Consider the following 21,262-nt stretch of genomic DNA (forward strand, 5'->3'; position numbering starts at 1 on the left):
TAAAAAGAGCCTGAAAGTGGGAGGCTACCACTTTAATTTCTGTCACACTCCCTCTCACAGACTCAGAAAACGCAGTTCTTCCATTGTCTTTCTGTCAGTATTTTTGGACACACACACACACACACACACACACACACACACACACACACACATATTAGAAAAAACCTTTTCTAGCCTTCATTTATCAATCAAGAGAAGAGAGATTATATTGCTCTACTGGTTTGTGCCTTTTAATATTGTGTGAGGTTCTCAGGTAAAATGATAGTAAGAGCCAACATAAGCGGTTCCTTGACACATGTGCAATTCATCCAGGACTCTTTCAGTGTCAGAAATGTATAGAAAATGTTTTTTTTAGTGCAAGAATCCTTGGGATCAACTGGAGGGATGGTGCTCCCGCAGAGACAAGTCAATGTCAGGCTTTGTCATATTCTTGAATGTCCAACCTGGATCAGATAGCCTCTGATTATAGCACCTTATAGTTAATATTTCCAAGTGCTGTAGAGATATGATTTACACTAAACTTTACTTTCACCTCATTATTTCCAATAGGCAATATTAGTTTAAATCTCTCTCCCTCACACCCCCCCCCACCGGCTCCCCTTTCTTCACAAAACCAAGGAAGCACACAAAAAAATCAGCCTAAGATATCTAGGTGTTAAATAGTTAGATTAACAAGAGAGCTTCAGATGCTAGGAAGAGATAGGATTCAAGTGCAGATTTGTTTTTTGTTGTTCGCTTAATTTTTAGAATGGATTCAGGGTAAGCTTGAATACAAATATACCTCAAATGAGAAGAACTCAGATCTGCATCTTCAGATCTTCACAAGGAAGTCCTAAGTGACCAAGGGCCCCATCCCATATTCTAAACTGACTGAGCTGCTCAAACTTGCAGAGGTATTTAGTAGGCTGGTGGAATTTGCAAAAAAACCACAACCACCAAAGTATGTTAGACTGCTGTTTGCTTCAGTGAGAAAACTGAAAATCCTTGAAACCTCTGCTTGGTTCCTACAACCACTTAAAAACTTGTTTTCAAACGGTATAGTTGTCTATCAGCAAGTTTAGATATATGACTCAGTTGCAATAATTTAATGAGCATCAGGGCAACTATGGTAACTGTGTCTCAAGCCACTGCAAATAGGAAATAAAAACCATTAAACACCAGTAGGAAAGATTCAGCTCACTGCATTTCTTCTCACCAGAGCTGAGAGCTATGAGCTTGCACAGTGTTAGTTATCGTGGACCAGCTGATGCCTTGCAGCACACTTTAGTTATGTATGAGCTCTGTTTGCAGAGTACCTAAATCAGCTTGCCTGCTTTCAAGTTTCACATGGGAGACCTTTAGGAATTTGAGCATGGGCACTCTGGGACTTTTTTGTTTGATTTTAACCACAGATGATTTACACCCTAAGTATCTTTCTCCACAGACTGCATGGTAAAAAAATAAAAAGGTCCTGGAAGGGTCTACTAACTGACAGAGGATCAGTAAACTAAATAATCTACCAATAGGCCAGCAGAAACCATCTCCTTAATAGGATATTACAGACTACAGGTCAAAGACTACCTGATAACTCTTAGAGACTGTAATGCATTTGGATTATAGTAGAGCCCATTTGAAGTACACTGCAAGACTATGAAATAGGTCAAAACCCAAGAAGAGGCAATGGCAGAAAATGCTTTTAAAAGGAGCTTTTCCACTGGGAAAAAAAGGCATTTTCACAAAAGGCTGGTGAAGATGATGGACAATGCTCTCAGGCACATGGTGGGATTCTTGGGGCTGTCCTGTGCAGGGCCAGCAGTTGGACTTTGATGGTCCTTGTGGGTGCCTTCAACTCAGGATATTCTGTGATTCTGTGATATGGAAAGTTGCATCCTCCAGGAAGGTCAAAACTGTTATGCGAATTTTCAGGAAGGATAGAGAAACAGAGAGGAGAACTTGTATGTGGATGGTTGTTTTGTAGGAGTAAATCACTTGTATGAGGAAAGTCTGGATGGTGTGAATGACTCCATGAGAACTAAATCACTTCCTCGGCTGTCAGAAGGCCTCAAAAAAACTTGCGTGAGGGGACTCTCCACAGGTGTATGTTGGATAGTGAGTAATGACAAGAAAGTACATGGATGTTTCTGAGGCCAACCAAGTTTAAAATTGTGGGACATTCAATAGGGGAATTGAGTCAGGGCTGGTACCTAAATTGCATGCTGCAATTTCCTGCCTTTTGGCTACAATAAACTTATGGAGAAAATAATTGTGCCTCTGTAGCACAAGGAAACATCATTTCCCCCTAACACGCACATACGTTTTTTCTAAAATGAACTCAGATGGTTGAACTTTGTACAGCATGAAGGTAAAGGGATTTAGCTGTGGGTAGAGCTGGGTCTAAGAAGCTTTAAGGTGATGCAGTTATCAAACAACCTAGCCAAAGTGGGAAGGTGGCAAATGGCCCAACAATGTGGCAGGCTCCTAAACACTGGAATTTCCAAGTCTTACAATTTTCTCTGCTGTACAGACTGAACTACATACTTAGCTGGGCATTAGGGCAAACTGTACCTTCAAATGGAGAGGAATGGCTACAACCTTCCTCTTGCAGCTAGTGCTTCTAGAGGGACTTTTATAGTTATGCTCGAGGTAGTGATAAGGTATAGAGCACTTAGCTGGTTCTCAAAATGTCTGTTATAAACATTGCCCTACATGTGCAAGAGGCAGCAGTTTCACACTCCTGCAAATAAGAGCTATGTATGGTACAGTCCTAAGGTTGGCAGACCTAGAGTAAAGCCTTGGGGGCTGCCTTTCCACTCAGTCTCTTGGCTGCTGCTTGCCTGCCATAGTTGACACTACGCATAAGAACAGGCAGCTACCCAGCTCTGGAAAGGGTGGGGGAGATGAGATAGAGCAGTTGGGGTTTACAAAATATAAAGAAACCTCTCTCATAAACAGCAATTTTTCTGGTTTAAATGCTGGCTTTAAACTCCACTCATAGCAGCACACTTGCCTACTTGCTGTAGTTTTAACCCCTCCTTTCACATAGCAGAAGTGCCCAAACCTCAGCCACTCTTCCTTGGCGTGGTAAAATTCAAATTTCTCTTTTCTGGTGAAAAGCTCTGTTTACTTACAGCACAGCTTTGGTAATGCTACATAAAAGGGGAGACTATAAATATTGTCATTAAGAATCCCTTGTGACACTCAAATAGGCACTGTGAGTCTGTATTAACAGATTCTTCATTTTGCATATTAAGACTACAGGCACAGTCTTCTGAATATACACCTAAAAAACACTGGCATGTAAATACTTCCTAATGGCTATATGATAAATATCCCTTAGAACTGAAATACCATCTCAAAATTATCTGTAAATTAAATACTATGGATCTTAGGTTCCTAGTGTTTTGACATTTGTCCAGCCATTATGAATGATTTCTCTAGTATCATTTGGCCAAGGTCATCTTCACGTCACGGTAGTGAGAGGTCTTACATCTTTCCCCCCTAGGATTACTAATGCTGTTAACAGTATAGGCATATACTAAAGACCTCTTTTGTTCAGAATGTAACATTCCCATGCAATATTTCTTAAAATACACACTGTATCTGAGACCGCTGTTGTTTAAAAGAGGCCTATGGCGCAGAGCTGGCCCTCTTCACGTATCAACTACCAAAATCCTCTCGTAACCACAGAAATGTTTTGCAAGACCCACCCACATCTTGCACTGAAGATCATTACATAAAATGCATTTGATGTGGCTGCTGAATGACTTGGAACCCAAAGTGGCTTCACAGAGGAGGAGATGCCAAAGTAACATTGTCATACTCCCTCTGACATCAGCTGAGGCCTTACCCCTTGCTGAGTAGGTCAGCCTAAAATTTCTCCAGCATGATACCATTTGACTTAAATGGTTCTGTGATTTTTACCAGTTCTCCCCAGCTCTCTAACCCTAACCCTTTATTTTACAAGGTGGTTTGTGCTTCAGCTGCTTTTCTTTAGAGTGATGCAAACAACGGCTGTTCACAACTGAAAGTAACGAACAGGATTTCTCTAGAAGTTCTCTAATACTCTGGTTTCTGTAAGCACACCTGAAGCAAGTGTGAAGCTCAAATGGTGACGCTCACAGTATCAAAATGATGAACTGATAAAATTCAGCTGGTGCAAGAAGAAGGTCCTGATGCCCCCTTATCCTCCATTCTTATTGCTGCTTACCTCGTGCTAGCTCTGTTGTTAAGATTTCTCTGTGAGCTGACTTAAATCATTTCAACAGAAGAAAACAAACCCCGCAAAAAACATCAGACATCTTTCTGTTATTTCTGCAGGCAGGAAGATCTGGTGAATTCCAATGCCAGGACAAAGAAGGTGGCAAGACTTCACTGGCAGAGCAGGCAAGGGTGAGCAGAAAAGAGGTAGAGGCACAGGAGGTCCCACTGACCTTCAGCCTGTCTGTGACCATCCACCTCGCTGGAGAAGGTCAGTAAGTCTTTGAGAAGACAACACTACTTTGGAGATCTGGATTTGTTTAAATTGTAGCTAGAACCAAGAAAACACAAAGGTTATTGGCTGTTGTATGGAAAATAAAAAAGACTGGGAGAGAACTCCTAAGTCCTGGAGTGGTTTAAACTTGGTGTGGAGATGAGCTGTAACTGCACTTTCACCACATCGTTAAGTGTGCAATAGGCACAGCTCTCTGACAAGTCAAATGAATCTTTTGGCTACCTAACTGGTGCATGCAGTTCATCAGGCTGGCTGATACTGTAATGTCTTTCAGGAGTACAATGACAACTACTCAGTTAACTCACTTTCATCATGCAAATAGAGAGGGAGGACAAATAAAGCTGTTGCAAAGGAGAGGAAAGACATATGGATAGGCCTTATCAAATCAGCTCCTGTATTCTTGCTGAAAACCTCTTCCATGGCAAAAAAAACAACTGGGAAACAGACAGCACACTGAGAAAGAAAGACAGACAAGTTGAGCAACACACCTGGTGCAGGTAGCTCGCCTTGCAAGCTGCAGTTTGAGATGCAGATTGAGCTCTGGGTGGGAGCCCAGAGAGACCGAGAGGTGGTGAACCGCCAACCCTCTGCATAATGAAGGGCATGAAGATGGGTGGTACCAGTGAGGTGGATGGACACTGAGAGACACAGCCAGAGCCAAAGACTTCAGAGGAGGTGTGAGACTTGCCTGGGGGTAGACTGTGAGGGGATAGCCCAGGGGTTCTTTTGTTGGGGGTCCTCCTTGGAGGCACAGAATAAATGTTGCACAGAATAAATGGCTTTATGGAACTAGGCATCTACTATGGGAAAACTAGGGTAAAACCAGTAAGGAAAACGGGTCTGACTGTGTGAATGGGGTGTGTGGGAGCCACGCAGGGACCCTTGGTCACTGGAGCCGCCCGCGGTGAAGGGACTTCGTCCCAGCAGTGAAAGTCTCCCGCTCTGGGAGTGTGACTGCCAGAGAGTCTGGGAATGGTCAGACTGGGGAGACTTCTTTAACAGACAAGCTACAGTAGAATTATTGCTGAGTCGAAACACAATCCAGCCTCAGTATCTATCCATGGCATATTTATTTTAGCAGACAAAACTACAAGAAAAAAGTAGCCAAGTCTCATGATTAAGGGGTCAAATGGCTCTGAGGACTGGGGGAGCACTGACGCTGAGATAGAGCAGTCCTGCTCACCATTGTGTGTTAATCCATGTTCAGGTTACTGCAGGAAAATAGTTTTCTTTCCATGAATGTTGCTGCTGGAAGCAGGATGTTAAGCTGGTACAGTAAAGCCAAGATTTTTTGTGGAGAAACCTCTTGACAGACCACTGTTTGTTCAATTCTACATTCAAGCTGGGGCTGAGGATAGAGGTTGCCAGATCACAAAACAACAGTTGTATGTTGCTTCTGTTTTACAAGAAAATTACCGAGTGGGAGATCAGGCATAAGGAGAGCAGAAACCTGAGATAGTCGTGCTGCTAACAGTTGTGCTGTGTGGTTGTAAAAATAACACAGCAAGATGAGGCCAAGCTCTGACTTTGGCAGTAAAAACATATACAGGAAAGGAGGATCCAAAAGCTTCATATCCCTCATGTGGTCATAGAAAAGAGCACTCAAATCACAAAGAATATGTAATAGATGGGGGACAGACCGTCTGATAGATGAAGACTTTACAGTCTCTTGTACTAAGAAAGTCTTTTTTCTTCCTGTCCTGTTCTGCTTCATCCCCCCATCCCCAACAAACAGAGTGACATTTTCAGTATTATTTCAAGGGCCGTTCTTTTCCTGCTCTACCACAGTGGTAGAAAAGACCCTTGCTAAAGAAACCCGCCTCTGATTCTCTTGTGGCTTTTCCTCACGTTTTTTGCTCATGAAGGGTAATGACCAGAGAAAGGGAAATTCAACTTCTGCCTGCTCACATGCACATCTTACAAACACTTCACAACCTCTTTGACATCAGAACACTTTAGTGATGGGAATTTAAGAATTAACAATGAAGCTTTACCCTTGGAACTGTACCTCAGAGAAGCTGGCAAAAGCAGGAGCGACTTAACTGCAGCAAAGGCATTACCAACAAGAGCAATAATTTTTAACGCCACAACGTGAGAATCTCTACTGTATTCTGACAGTTCAGCCTTGGGTTTAGACTGCTGTTTTTGGTTTTGTTTTTCTTTTCTTACAGCCTGTGCTAGACTACTACACATGAACCTCACTTTTGTGTTCTATCAGAAAGCCCTGAGTACTCTGAGAGGTGGGAGCATGGCTGGAGGACGTGGCTCCTGGTGTGGTCCCAGAAGTCCCTCATGAAGGGATGTCGTAAGTTGTAAACCTGCAATTTCTCCTAGGTCCCTTGGAGAAAACTGAAATGTGACCTCCCCTTCTTGGGATTAAATCTCCACATTGAGACACAGCCAAACTCTCTCTTCCTTCCTTTCCCTCAACGGAGATGGAAAACAGTAGTCTAACCAGTTTAATGGTGTGCATTTGAATTAATGTAAACTGATAGAAACCTATGTATGCCACTTCTAACTGACTAGTATTAAAGACAGACTTATATAGGCCTGTCTCTGAAGATAGTGTAGTATCAATACTGTAAACGTGATAGTGCATTTTCCTTGCTTAACTAAGAGGATTCGAAGTGATTCAAGCTTGCTTTGTAGAAGAAAATCTGAATTATCAACACAATTCTAGCCTGAAGAAAGCATGCAATATACAGGGAAAATGAGGGACCTGTTTTCATTAAAGGGCAAGTTTCTTAAAAAAAAGTGTGTAACATCCTGCTGATCCCAAGGGATGCTTAGGATACTCTGAACCCACTTACATGTCTAGCTGTCATATGTAAATGCTGCAGTTCAGTAATGAGAAGAATGGAATGAAATCTAAATGACCAAGCTTTCCTCTGGCTTGGTCAGTCCTGGCATCTGAGTGTACCCAAACAAGCCCTGACTGCAAATTTCTGCTTCTGTAACTGTGCAGTAAGAGTATAGGCAGCTGTGAAGCAAGACACTTCACAGAAAATCTACAACCACCTATCCAAGCTATTGCCATTCAGCTATTGTTTCAGCTTGAGTGTCATTAGTTAAATTGGCACGGAAGGCACACTTTCACGCTGAAATTAATTGTTAATGCTACGTTATAATATATAACATTATAATGAAAACTTCTCCTATGAATATGAACTCTAAGAGCTTTGACTCTCACTCATACTTCAGTGTCTATAGTACTCTGGCTTTCCGCAAGGGCCTTGAAACACGGCATACAGTGGAAATGTAGAAGTGTACAGGACTGCAAGGGCAAGTGATTAAACAAGGCCAGTGACATTATCATTGTCATATCCAAATGGGAGTGACAGGGCAGCACTACACCAAGATTTTCAGGTTCTTCAAAGGCTCTGATCTGTCTGTATGAGTTGCTGCCCTACAGAAAGGAAGCTCAGCTGCCTGGAAAGCAGGCACTAAACTCTCACCACTTACAACTCAGTATGCTAAAGTGAACTACTGTTTTGGTTTTCTGTAGTTTGCCAGTCTGTAACTTGTAACTGTTCAGCTGCTGCGACTGTCTTGCAAAAGCTGTCCCCAAAATCTGTGCTTCACAAAAGCCCACCAGTCACAACTATGCTGTCAAATCCTGCTGGCATCATAAATCACGACAGTGATGAGGACAGCATTGGCAGTCTCAGGCGTGTATACAGGTAGGCAATGTTATGTGCTGTCCTAAAAAACAGTTGTGTGTTTGATACATCACAGGATGTTGTTTGCCCTCCTGGCTGTCAGGGCACACTGGTGACTCATGCTGAGCCTGATGTTGACCAGCACACCCAGATCCCTCTCTGCAGGGCTGCTCTCCAGTTATTTCTCTCCCCATTTATATTTGTGCTTGGCAATTACTCCACCCCAGGTCCAGAATCCACCAGCTGGACTTGTTAAACTTCATCCCATCAATCACAGCCCAATGCTCCAATCTATAGAGACCCCTCTGCAAGGCATCTTGTCCCTCAAAAGAGTCAACACCATCTCCTAGCTTGGTATCATCTGTAAACTTGTTGCAGTTGCATTCAACTTCTGCATTCAGATCGTTGATAAATACACTGAACAGGCCTTGCCCCAGAATTGAGCCCTGAGGAACACCACTGATGACTGGTTGCCAGATAGATGTAGCCCTGTTCATTACAGCCCTTTGAGCTCTGCCCTTCAGCCAATTATTCACACAGTGCACTGTGAACCCACTCATCCCACAGCCATGCAACTTGTCCATAAGGATGTTGTGAGGGACAGTAGCAAAAGCCTTACTAAAATCCAGAACAACTATATCCACCACCTTCCCTTCATTCACTAGGTGGGTGACCTTATCATCCAAAGATATCAAATTAATTAAACAGGACTTACCTTTGGTAGACCTGTGCTGACTGTGCCCAACGACTGCATTATTCTTTAAATGCCTTTCAACAGTACCCAGTATAATCTTTTCCGTAATTTTTTCCAGCCCTTCCCTGAAGACTAATGGTATCAGTTACAAAACTTGTAACTTTGAAGTTGTTCTTAGGTTTTTACCCTCTTTACATAGGCATAACTCTTCTTTGCTTCCTTTTCACCCTCCCTCCCCACCATCCAGCATATGCTATTGCATAGTTAACTGTGCCTGTACAGCTATTTTGCACAAAAAGAAAAATAAACTAGTGTGGTGTAACACATTATAAATAATAAAGTGCATTTGCACAAGGGATTTTGCTGGTACTGTGAGTTAAAAAAACCAAAAGATCATCCTAGAACTTGACACAGTTGTAAATGCTACATTGATACATCTGGAGCAAATGCAGGCACTGGGGCTCTGGTCATGGTAGCCAAGTTGAAGAGACAGTGCTGAGGTACTGTGATATAAAGTTTGGTGTCTTTTGATATTTAAGCTCTAAATGTCTACTGTTACAACTCTGCCTTTAGATTTTTCTCCCCACCAAACGCAGTGCAGAATCAAAAGCAATAGGCAGGGTCAGGCTCTGCAGAGGAATGGCAATGCTCATCCTTCTAAGTTGCTTGTATGAATGGGATAGGTCTGCTTCAGACACACACAGAGCGAACACAGACCTTAAAGCATTTTACTGGGTCCCGATTCCAACAGGACAAGTAGTCCTTGGCGGGAGTCCAGCTGAACCTGCCAGTGCTCTAGAACAGCACTCTGCCTTTCACACCTACACAGTCATTTTGTTAGTATCTGTACTGGGCAGTGCAAAGGAGTTGTTATATCTCTAAACCAAAGTTTCAGCACCAGCGTCAGCTGTGGATTAGTGAACAAGCCTTTCAGCCCCAGAGAGCTAGTACAGAAGCTCTGAAAGATGAGCTAAAGAAATCAATCTTTTGGCATTTTTGCCTGGCTGACACTCGTTTCTCTCCTTAAAGACAGAAAAGGTCACTGGGAGCTGAAAATCCCAGGAACCTGCTCGGTAATGTATTTCCCCTCACAAGAAACATCCAGAACTGTGTTAGTTTTAAGTCACTGAATCAAAAGTAGCTACCAGCATGTCTTTAGATTAATTTGGATATTTCTAAGACAATCTCTATATGATAAAGGTTAGGATGAAACTAGCCTGGTTGTAGTTGGATAATCCTGTAACAGCCTCTTGCAGGGATTCCTGTGTCTCCTTTTAAGCCACTGACAGGTTTCTGGAGAGATCTAATATGTCAGTTCCCATTTTCCTGCATACTAACAAGCTGAGGTGGACGTGGATATATATTAAAATAAAAGCAGTTTTGTGGTGAAAATCTGCCCTGGCTAAAGTCAACAGCAGTGCTCCCAAGGAAGGATGTGGGAACAGAACTTCAGGATGGCTGCAGAAAGCATTTCTGGTAGCTTCGGTTCCACCGGGGCTGCAAAGACTGCCTCAGCCATGATGCACTATGAATGCCTGCAAATGCAATAACTCCCACCTCTCCTTGAACCTTGGGAAAGTACCTTTCACAAGATATCAAAGTCCTAAAATGTTTGTTAAGAAAACCTTCACAGTCAGAGGTTTGTGGGGAGTAGAATTTCCAGTCTGCAGAAGGGCTAATTTCAGGTGTCCCTTCTTGACTGAAACTGCCACCATGTTAAAAAAAAAAAAAAAGAAACAGAAAAAAAAAGAAAAAAGATATCTCTTTTTCCCCTCACAGAGCGAAATCTCTGGAGATTGTTTGGGGAGAACCAAGATTGACTAATTAAAAAAATTCAGAGCTAAAAGTAAGCCATATACTCTAGCCTGCTTGCTAGAGTCCAAGTTAGGAACTGACTACCAGCAGTGTTGCTGCTTTGAATTAGCAGTTCCAGTGGGGAAAACTGTCCATTACACTGCTCTGCAAAACTTGACTTCTGAGCTATTTTTAATATTTTAATATTTTTACATGCTGTTAACTAGATGACTGCTGATGCTTGAGTTACTTAGTTTACCCCTTGCCTGATGTATTTACAGGGGATGCAAATCTGCCTTTTGATCATCCCAACACAATGACCTCTAGTTCTGACAAAGTTACAGAAAAGACTTGTGCATATTGTGTTCAGAAGATAGCTAAACATAGTTTTCAAAATCAACTCTAGTCAATGATGAGTAATATAAAGATACTTTATGCCTCTGGCTTTGCCAGAAAAGTGTTAAATGGCTTTAGAAAATAAGATAACAAGATCTTCAACTTGAAATTCTTTGCTATAAAAGAGAAAGTGCTTTACCACAAAAATTAATATTTTGAAAAATGATATTACATAAAAAAGTAGGAAAGATTAGTTAGTCAGTGAGTTTCGTTTGACGGAAAGTCCTGAGCTCTACTGACTGATGAAAAATAGATTCACGCTGACATAAAAAAAGAAATTAAATAACTTTCTGGCAAGAGCTCTAAATTGAAGGCTGTGAGATGGGTGGAAAGCAGGTAGACAGATATGTACTTTCTTTCTAGGAGGCCTAAGTATATTCTGCCATTGAATTCAACAGCTCTGATGAAGTTGACTTTAGGCATGAAACATGGGCCGTCTAAATGTTTGGTAGTAATCCGTTTTTTTGTCACCTTTAAATTGGCTGTGAGCTCTTCAGAGGGTGCATCTACAGTTCAGGGGCCATTACAATCCAACCAGAATAGCATTGCCTTGTGCCTGTGCAGCAGGTGAGGCTTGTTGGCATTTACAATTAAAGGACATAGGGCACTGATGGAAGTACACTGGCGAATTCATCAGTAGAAATCTCATAAATCTAACCATGAGCCATGTACTTCCCCAATCCCTGACCACAAAGCACAGCCTTCACCTGAACTGAATGCCTGAATATGCTTCAGGTCTTTCTGGCATGAAATACTTCACCAACTATTTAAGACATACCACCCATGCTGGTGGGTCTACGCAAAGCCGTGGGACTGCAAGTGAAAGCACCTAAGCCTGCAAATATAACATTTTAAGTACATACTACTAAATACTTGTCAAGCAATTGTGTTAGGCCCAAATATCCATGGGCTTGGGCTCTGTTGCCCTGAGAACAACATAGGAATGGAAAGGACATGGAAGTACTAGTTACAGGGCTGGTGTCACTGGACCCAGTGCACAAACTGCAGAAACCAAAGATGCCCAATTATGTAAGAAAAAAATTAAAAAACTATCCCATCACCCACTCCCCATATTGTTTCTTCATTTCATTTCAGACAAGGCTTTATTCTTACAGAATGTTTCCTTCTGAAAAATAAAAATTAACAACCCCCTTGATCTTCCAGTAATACTTTCTGGGAAAGAAATCTCCATCGATGCAACCATCAGAGTATTTTCTCTGCCACAACATTATTTCTTAACTTGCTGAGAACAGTGTGGGTAATAAAAATCAAAAGGAGGGAACCAAGTGTCAGCCAGGCAAAAATGCCAAAAGACTAATTTTTTAACTCATCTTTCTATTATGTGAAAGGATCATGGTCCTTGTTATGCTTGATGTTGACTAGATGGTAAGATATGTTTCTTTGGAATTTAAAGTGGTAAGTCTTAAGAAAATAGAAACTCTTCCTCATTAAAGCTGAGACAGCACCACATCTGTAACAAATTTAAGGCATGTAAGGACAAAAAAGAACAAGGTGTTTTAAAATATACCTCTGTGGACATGTGTAATACCCCACAGGAACTCGGTATCACATTAGGTCACTGCTAACATAAATACATGGAATGTTTTTGGGTGTGGTGTGTATTTACAAATTTTTCTCAAAAGAAATTGATTACTGGGGCATTCAGCATATTTCTGAAATGGCTGGATTCCCCTTGGCCCTCTCCCTGTCTATTTATAGTTCCCTTACGAGTACAAGAAGCATCTTCTGTAACCTCAGCTTCCTGAGTCAGTCTATTGTGATGTCAGTTATTTACGACAACAAAACTGAGACAATGCCTGTGGTTTGCATGGGACAAAGACAACCTTGTTTCTGTAAAAAGGGACAATCCTAGTGTGAGAAGCACAGGAAAGGTTATGAAGCAGGACTCCTAGGTGGTATTTCATTAATCCTGCCAGCTCCATAATGGGCTGGACATTGCACTGACAGAGGTTTTTTTCCTTTCCATGGGATTGGACACTAATGTGAATGCAACCTTTGGAAAACTACTTCTCTGCACGACAAGGCTTTGGAGATAGGTATCTTGTGAAACAAATAGATTGCTAGTGGGTAGAGAGGCCGTGAGCGTCAGGATGCAAATGATTCAATACCAATTATACATTCTGTGGTCACAGGTAAGTCATTCTGCACCTCTGCTTACCTGTCATGAAACTGGTTTATTAATATTTAACTGTCTAAGCCACAGATGTAGTGAAATTTGCAGAATGCTAGTAAACTCTTGAGGTCACAGAGTAGCAAAAGAAAACGAGAAGCATGGTTAGTTATGAATGAAGAGCATCAACTTTGGTGCAGCCTTGAGAATGTCACTTACCTGCTATTCTTCCAATTGGCATTGCATGGTCCTCAGGAGGGGATACAGACACCATGATGTGGTTCATATAAGCTAACTCTTCTCGGTGGGACAGGTTGATTGGCTTTACTTCCCTGTGCAGCCCATCCTCAGACAACCTTGGTGGTTTGAAATCGGAGTGCCTGGGGTTCAATATCAAAGGATGCATGATAGGGCTGGGCATCAGCTGGATGACCCTGGTGTTCTCCTGGCGAGGGCTGGAGGGCTTCTGGAGCACCTCAGAAGGAGGCGGGCAGTGGTTGTTTTCTACTGGGGACACTGAGAGAGGATAAGGCTCTTGCTGGTTGTTCTCATGCTGATGCCTTGTTCCCGGCACCCTGTCGGCTGGGGAAAGGCGACGGATAGTGTTGTCCATAGGGGACTTGAGTGGTCGCTGATCAGGATCTGGTGATGGACGGTGGTTGTTAGTGATGGGCGATCTAGAACGATGCAACAGTTCAATGGTTGGGGGGTTGTGGTGGACTGTTTCTGCGGATGGTCTTGAAGGTCTCTGGACAAAGCTATCTGTGGAGAAAAAAAAGGTCCCAAAAATACAGATTGTCTACACTGTGATCAAGGTGTAGGAACTAACTCTCCAACTCCTAGCCAGGCTTACTGGGTACTGCTGTCAGCTTGGAAATGTTGACCTACAGATGCCCAGAAAAACATCATGTAAATGCAGATAGTTACTACTACACATAATGAAATCAGTACTGTGAAACAATCTCCTTCCACCACCATGTATTAATAGTTCCTGGAGAAACATGTTAAGAGTAATCCCATTATGAGAAGCTGACCAGTACATATGTGAAGAGTAAAATCTGATTTAGTTGTACTAACTGTTTCTGTGCAAATGCTTTGAAACTTATCTCCTGCCATTCATGTCTCTATGTGTGGTTCCTGTTATTGTACCACAATGACAACAGTAAGGTAGAAGGCAAAGACAAAAAGGGAAAATGTCTGCAGGAAAATATTGGGCTGTAAGTTCTAGATGGTAGAGGGCTGAGGTCAAGGTAGAGAATAACTCAGTCTGAAATACAGACTGGGTTATTTAAAAAAAAAAAAATCACTGGTAGGAAGCTCTTTGTGAAACACTAGCTAAATTTTATCCCTGCCTTCATTTTAAGAGCATGTAACATCTACATAAGGATATTTTCATCTTCTTTTGTTTAGTCTATGCTGTCTACTGATGAGTTGTCCCGTATAAGCACTTACATGTCTTCACAGCAAGAGGACTTCCAGCATCATGTTTGCATAAGCATACTTGCCCATCTATGATGCTTAACAGTAGGGGGGAGATAAACCACAGCTCTAGGTCAGTGTCTTTACGTACTAACAATCCTCTCACAAAATTAAAATGTTTGCCAGTGCAAACTTTCAGGTTAAGGCCATCAGTTTTGACTTGGGAAATTACTGACAAAGAGGAAAATACCACTGGAGCACAGTGACTAACAGGTCTTTATCCGAAAAACAAAAATCAAATTTCAGTGCTGTTTGTAGAAAGCCTTGGATGACAACAGAAGAATACGTGGGTACGTGTCAAAAGCTCAAACGAGCAGCTGCTTATTTGTGGCTGCTGGTTTGTTCACTCCATTTTCTCTGATCCTTCAAGGATTCTTTTGTTCTCTTGTCAAGGCAGTGATACCTGCTGAAGACTCCAGATTCCCCACAGTGAAGACCCCAGGGCTCCCACTGCCCTGGAACCCAGGCAGGCATCGGGAAAGGGAAAGGTGTGAACAGGAAAAACTCAAGTCCTGAGGAAATGTAGTGCAAGGCAGTGACATAGCACCAACCCGTTTCCCTACTCAACAGTCTGTTCATGCTAAAGTCTACAGGAAAACCTGAAATTTTAGGCAGAACCTACATTGCTCCAGAACACTTACTGCACACACTTGTGGTCCCAGACAAGAAAAATCCGTTTGTAGAGCTATTTAAGACATTCACAATGAAACAGCTGGAGGACATGAAACTTCAGAACTACATATTGTTGTTGTTTAAACACAGTTTTAAATACAATCTGGCCAGATAATGTGGAATAGCCCAAATGAAAGAAGATCAAAGAGGAATTAACTTACAACCGTACCTACTTCTGTGACTGTCTTTTCTTAAAGTCTCCTTTCTTTGCCACAATAGAAAGAAAATCAACCCCCAAATTTTATTCAGCATCCTATCTTCTACAGACCATCCACCCTCATCATGGTATATTCAAATGCCCTGTGCTCATTCTTGGCATGTAAATATAGACCAGAATATGGTATTGTTTGTCATACTTATTTAAAGTGCCTTGGTAGAGGGGAGCAGCTATCTTTAAAGCAGAAAGGTATGACTTGCTGTGCTTTCCATCAAGCTCTCTGCAAACGTTAGTTGGCTCTGACAAGCTCCAAAGAGAAATGGACCTTTCTGCCTGCTTCCAAACCATGGTGATACTGAACCTGGACGGAGTGGAGAGAAGGCAGAGACTGAGGAACTCTTTAAAAAGCAGTAAGAGGAAAAACCACAAATGGGTACACACTAGAGGTTCACTTTCCACCAAGATCTTTCTCTGTAAATACTTAACAAAAGAACCACCTCATGGCCAAAGATGCTGTTTGCCATAAAACAATTCCAACTCAGCTCCAAGCAGTTCCCCTGCCACAAATGACCTTGAGCAGAATAAAATCCTCATCATTCATTTCTTGGCACATCTGATGACTGTAGCTTTAGCACATATGGTATATCATTTCATGGAGCACTAGATTCACTCATCGGTCTGGCTCTTCATTCAGAATGATCAACACACTTTTCTTGAAGAGAAAGCTGTGAAAGGAATTCACCTCCCAGGAAATTTGTTGACCTATCTGATCCATATAGGGATGGGTGGGGCTGCACTTAACTCGGGGAAGGAGCAATTGCTAGCATGACAATCCCAAAGACTGGCACTCTTTGCTTACCCACAAAAGTGCAGGGAATGACAGTGTAACCTTCCTGTACGGCATCTCATCAAATGACTCAGAGCTCCCTCAGAAGGACCAATGGAGATGTAGGTAATTCACTTTCCATTGGTCATCCCTCTACAGGGACAGAGCATTCCAAGGCAATGCTAATGCATCTTGGAGATATTCTGAACTGCAATTAATTTCAAACAGCCAAACCCCCTTTGTTTGAGCCTAGCAAAAAGCCACTATATGTAAATGAAAGCATTTAGAAGCAGGATCATAAGTATAATCTATTAGAAAATAGGCAAAAGACCCAGAAAATTGAAAAAGATCACTGGAGTAAGAGGGATTCTAAAAAAAATACCTCACCTATGAAGTTTAACCACTCAATATTGTGCCAAGGTAACACCCGTCCCCTCTGTCACAGTTTGTGAGTTAGCCAGGGTTAAGTTCTGCTCCTCACAGTCATTCTCCTTTTTTTTACTAAGTTGCAATTTGCTGAGGGAAAATGAAAACTTAATTGTGCTAGTTTTTCCCAAGTGACTCTGTGAAATAGGAAGAAGTAATGTTAAAATACATAAATAAATAAATTCACCTGCCTATAAATTCTTGGCATAGAGATTTTTTGATTGCTCAGTCTTGTGACAGCAAACTGTAGTTTCTTTTGCTTGTTTTGAAGTTCCTCTCACAGTAAATCAAGAACTAATTTTTGTCATTATAAAGAGAAGTTTTAAGTAATAGCACAGAGTTTTCTAAGCAAAAACACTGGTTCTATCAGCAGCCAGAGTGTTGTAAGGAAGAAATCAAAGTTGTTTTTTAATTGCTACATTATAAAGGACTTATTTTTTAAGTGAAACACTTGAAAGGCTGACTCATCATCCCTGTGAAATCCTCTCTAGTGAAAGCTGCTCCATATGTTTAAGGTGGGAGCATCTGAAAGAGCAGCTAGTATTTCTGTTTGAAATTTAGAATGGGAACACACATGGGTGAAGGCCAAGCTTCAGGAAAAGACTGCGATTTTACTAATAGTCTCTGGAAAGTGACTGAATACACTAGACAACTCTCTTGCACAACTCTGCCAATTGAACCTCATCCTGACCTGTAGCGCCTTCACCTAAGCTGAAATAATTTACACAGCTGTGTAGAAAGACTTTGGAGTGTCCTTATCCCACCTGCTGTTGTCCTGCTCTTGGCTTAATTTTAGAGTTTTGCTGGTGCCATTTGATTCTGGCAGGGTCAGACTGGCTATAGGCAATTTATACAGGTCTGACAGTACCCCTGAATCCTCTCTTGCAATCCCATGTTGAATCTTCAAACAGATGCATATCAAATAGAATTAGTACATCTTTTATCCAGTGAGCACAGACTAGGGTGACATCCTAACTCACTTATGTTCTCTTCTGTTTACTTACAAAAGGAGTAACACCACTTTTTCCTAGATTTTTTTAAACTGAAAAAGTGAATTCTGCCTGATGCTTTGAAAAGGCCTTTGAAGAGGCCTAGGCTTTATATTTTTCTGTTATATACCCAAGAAACCCAAGAAGTACTTTAGTGTGTGTATTTTTAAAGAAAATAAAACTTCAATTTTCTATTGAAAGCAGCAGACTCACAATTTGATCTGTACGAATAACAAGCAGAAGAAGCCCAAGCATGAAATTCCACAAACTTACCTATTCTTTCTTCATCACCTCTGAGAGTCAAGGTGTGTGTGGATACTACTAGACCTAAGCAAGTAATTCTGATAGTAAAAATGAGAGAAAACCTGCAGAAATCCCCTTCTCTCAATATGAGTTGCTCAACCAGCCCAAAAGCTCAGCAGTATGATGGGCTCAGTTCTAGAAACTCTGGCACGATGTTCAGATTGTCAGCCGAAGTGACTTTGAGTTAGATATTCCTCTCTGAGGCTGCCTTCTTCCTTGGTCTGCAAACAATTGCATTTAGCTGCATCTCCAGGATACTAAAAGTCCATGAAGCAACTCTGTCTACCTAATTAGGTGCGAGGAAAAATGAATCAATGGGGTCAATAAAACTTTCTGCTTTTTAATCTATATCTGGCATAGCTTCTAAAGAGGCTTTGGAAAGAGAACAAAATAATAGAAGACAAACGGAGAACATCTAGTTCACTCACTAGACCATTTGATTGTTCTAAAGCTATGGACACAAAGAGAGTAGCTTTATTTATGTAACACTGAAGCAAGAAATTTGCATAATTCCTCACAGCCTTACTCTACTTGCCTCTCTAATAGCAGCTCCTGTAAGAATGAGACAGAGTTACCTTCATCATGATTCTGGTGTAATATGACCTCTGGTTGAGCATGGATAGAGTTCCCAGGGTGGAAGAAAGGTGTGAAGAGCATACGAGCTTTCCTTTGCTTCAGGATATGCTGAAGGAGTTCATATAAAACATCACCTGAAAGATAAACAGCAGGAAAAAGGAAACAAAAATGTACATAACTGATGAGAAGACTCATTTAGCCATCTGATGCATGAAGTCATGCCTCTTGGGTGCTACTTTCAGACCCAAAAATGCTTGCAGTAAAATCCTACATTTCACTGCTTTGCAACGTTCTTCTCTGAAAGGAAAAAAAGGCACATCACACCTCTGTGTGTGATTGTGGCAAAACAGTAGAACAACATTCCCTGGCATAGTAATTGTTCTGTCTTTCCTCAGTGAAACAGACCACCGCAATATCTAGGAGACCAATGCACTAACTGCTTATTTTGTGACTTTTATAAATCACATCGTGTGTTGATGCTCTTCTTCCAACAACGTCTACATAAAACACATAGGTACTTACACATTTTGTCTGGTGTAACTGGCTGAACATTTCAAAGTGAAAATGTACATCATAGGGTAGGAAGTTTCTTGACTTTTAATTCTTCTTGCTCTCTTCTGTTTGTCACTGCTCATATTACAGAGGAACAGGTTGCAGCAATAACATATTAACTGAAAAGGAACTTGGGTTTCACTTAAGAAAACAGATTTTCTGGGAAAGTTATCTCAAGCATGTGGGGTTTTTTTTAGTAGTTGTTTCTACAAGATTGTAAGCTGCGCATCATTTGTTCCTTGTCTCTATAAACTGCCAATATTCTATTTGTGGACAAGTTTAGTTGCTTGGTGTGAAACAGTTAAAGCTATACTGCTTTCCATAGGTCAGCTTCCTTTATTTTTAACATCTTGGCTGCTTTTACTGTCTCAGCAGTGACTTTAGGGCATTTTTAAAAGGTGATTGCAATACCCGAAAATTCAGTTAAAAACAAAGCCTCAAGAACCCAGTTACATGGCAGTCTAAAAAGTGATTTTACCACATACTTTCCATAATTGAATACAATAGTGGCATAATCATAACTAGTGCTGTAACACTCCAAGCAATAAGAAAGCAAATTTGTACCTCTTTTGATTTGGCCTGACAGACTAGTGAAAATGTCCATAAGGCTGTCTGTCTTTTTTTTTAGCTAACAAAACAGTTACACTTCTGCACCACCCAGGTGTAGTAATGCTAGCTAAGATGGTGAAAAGCATTTTTCATTCTCTCCCTCCTCTGCTGTCCCCCTTCCCTGGCCAGCCTGAACAGAACATCTGTGGGGCTGTGAGCCCATTTTATTGCTCGCACTGTGTGCAGTGGATGAGGTTCTCTTGGTTTAACCATGAGTGGAAACAATACAACTTTCATTTAGCTTCAATCTTGGAAAACGTAATGCCTCTATGGCAAACATTATTTCAAAGTTCTTAAATTTCATAGACAGTTAATTTCTGGGAAATACTGAGGTAATGTCCTACACCTCATCATCATGGCTGGGCTTTGCGAACGAAGATTTAGGAAGGCACTATCCACGTTTGTTACAGGCACGCTGGTGACTTATGAGGCCGATACGAGATAGACGTATCCAATTGCAAAAGGCACAGCAGAAAGACTCCTTAGGTGGTGTATTCAGCAGGATACGATTCTTTCTGCATTGTCTTTTCATGTCCTACCTACAGTCATCTAAATTTTTAAGGACTTACTCAGATATCCTGTACAAGGTTTATTATCAAGGTTTATTATGGGGAACACACAGAGAGAAGAAAGAGAGAAAATGCAAGGGAGGAGGCCTTTAGTTTGGTTATTTCATTCTAAATTTAGGTAAATAACTGCTTAACCTTCTGCATAAAGTAAGACTTTCCAAGTCAGAGGCTCTTCCCTGGGAACACTTTATTTCTAGCCTACAAACATTTTCAATCCTGCTCATTTCAAGTGCCCTCACAACACAAAAAGGGGAATATACCTTCATAACTTCCACGCAGGAAAGTATAGTAAGGGGAGTTGCACACAACATACATAAAGGTGTCCCTTGCAATCCTCGCCCACATCCCTGCATTCAACACTCCTTTTGCTTTAAGCAGGGCTAATTTTTTAGGAAAATGATTCCAAGTGGAGTACCAGAATTGAAAAAAAAAGAAAAAAAAAAGAAAAAAAAAAAAAAGAAAAGAAATTTCTTGGCATCAGTTCTCACTGACAACAGGCGCTAACGTTTGGCCTCTTCTTCCATACAAAATAAGCACATGCTTAAAAAACTTAATATACACTACATATAAGCAACAATTTGCGAGGCAGACTCTGCAGGAGGATGGCTGGGGAGAGTCACCAAGCAGGCTGGTGCAAAATTACTGCCACAGCTTGATTATCAGCTGGATCCAAGCAGCATCAGCTGTACTTCAGCACCTAGTGAGCCTTGCACTAGAAGCCTCCTCACAGCAATTCTGTCACCGCTTGGTCCAAGCTCTTTGATCACCTATGGTGATTGAATTACAAGCCTTTATATTTAACAGGAGTACCTTGTATGGTCACAAAAAAAAGCGTACAACTCATATTTAGTTAAACACCCCTGACAAAGGAGTGCAGATGCTTACTCTGACTGTAAAACTAGAGCAGACAGACTGCAGGGGATATAAATACAGGCAGGCAACATGCACATTTCTAAATC

The 21,262-nt window shown here is 41.4% G+C and overlaps 1 protein-coding gene across 5 annotated transcripts in view; it reads right to left on the minus strand.

Moving 5' to 3' along the window:
- The window catches only part of ETV6 (ETS variant transcription factor 6), a 129,944-nt gene that overhangs the window by 8,997 nt on the left and 99,685 nt on the right, over positions 1–21,262 (minus strand). For all 5 annotated transcript variants that reach the window (XM_032688565.1, XM_032688564.1, XM_032688568.1 and 2 more), the window contains 2 exons: positions 18,573–18,707; positions 13,365–13,907 (listed from right to left, as the gene is read on the minus strand). In XM_032688565.1, coding sequence (XP_032544456.1) covers positions 13,365–13,907; positions 18,573–18,707 — 678 coding nt within the window. The remainder of the gene's footprint in view (positions 1–13,364; positions 13,908–18,572; positions 18,708–21,262) is intronic.

This window comes from Chiroxiphia lanceolata, chromosome 5 (genome assembly GCF_009829145.1).
Source record: "Chiroxiphia lanceolata isolate bChiLan1 chromosome 5, bChiLan1.pri, whole genome shotgun sequence".
NCBI classification, from domain to species: domain Eukaryota; kingdom Metazoa; phylum Chordata; class Aves; order Passeriformes; family Pipridae; genus Chiroxiphia; species Chiroxiphia lanceolata.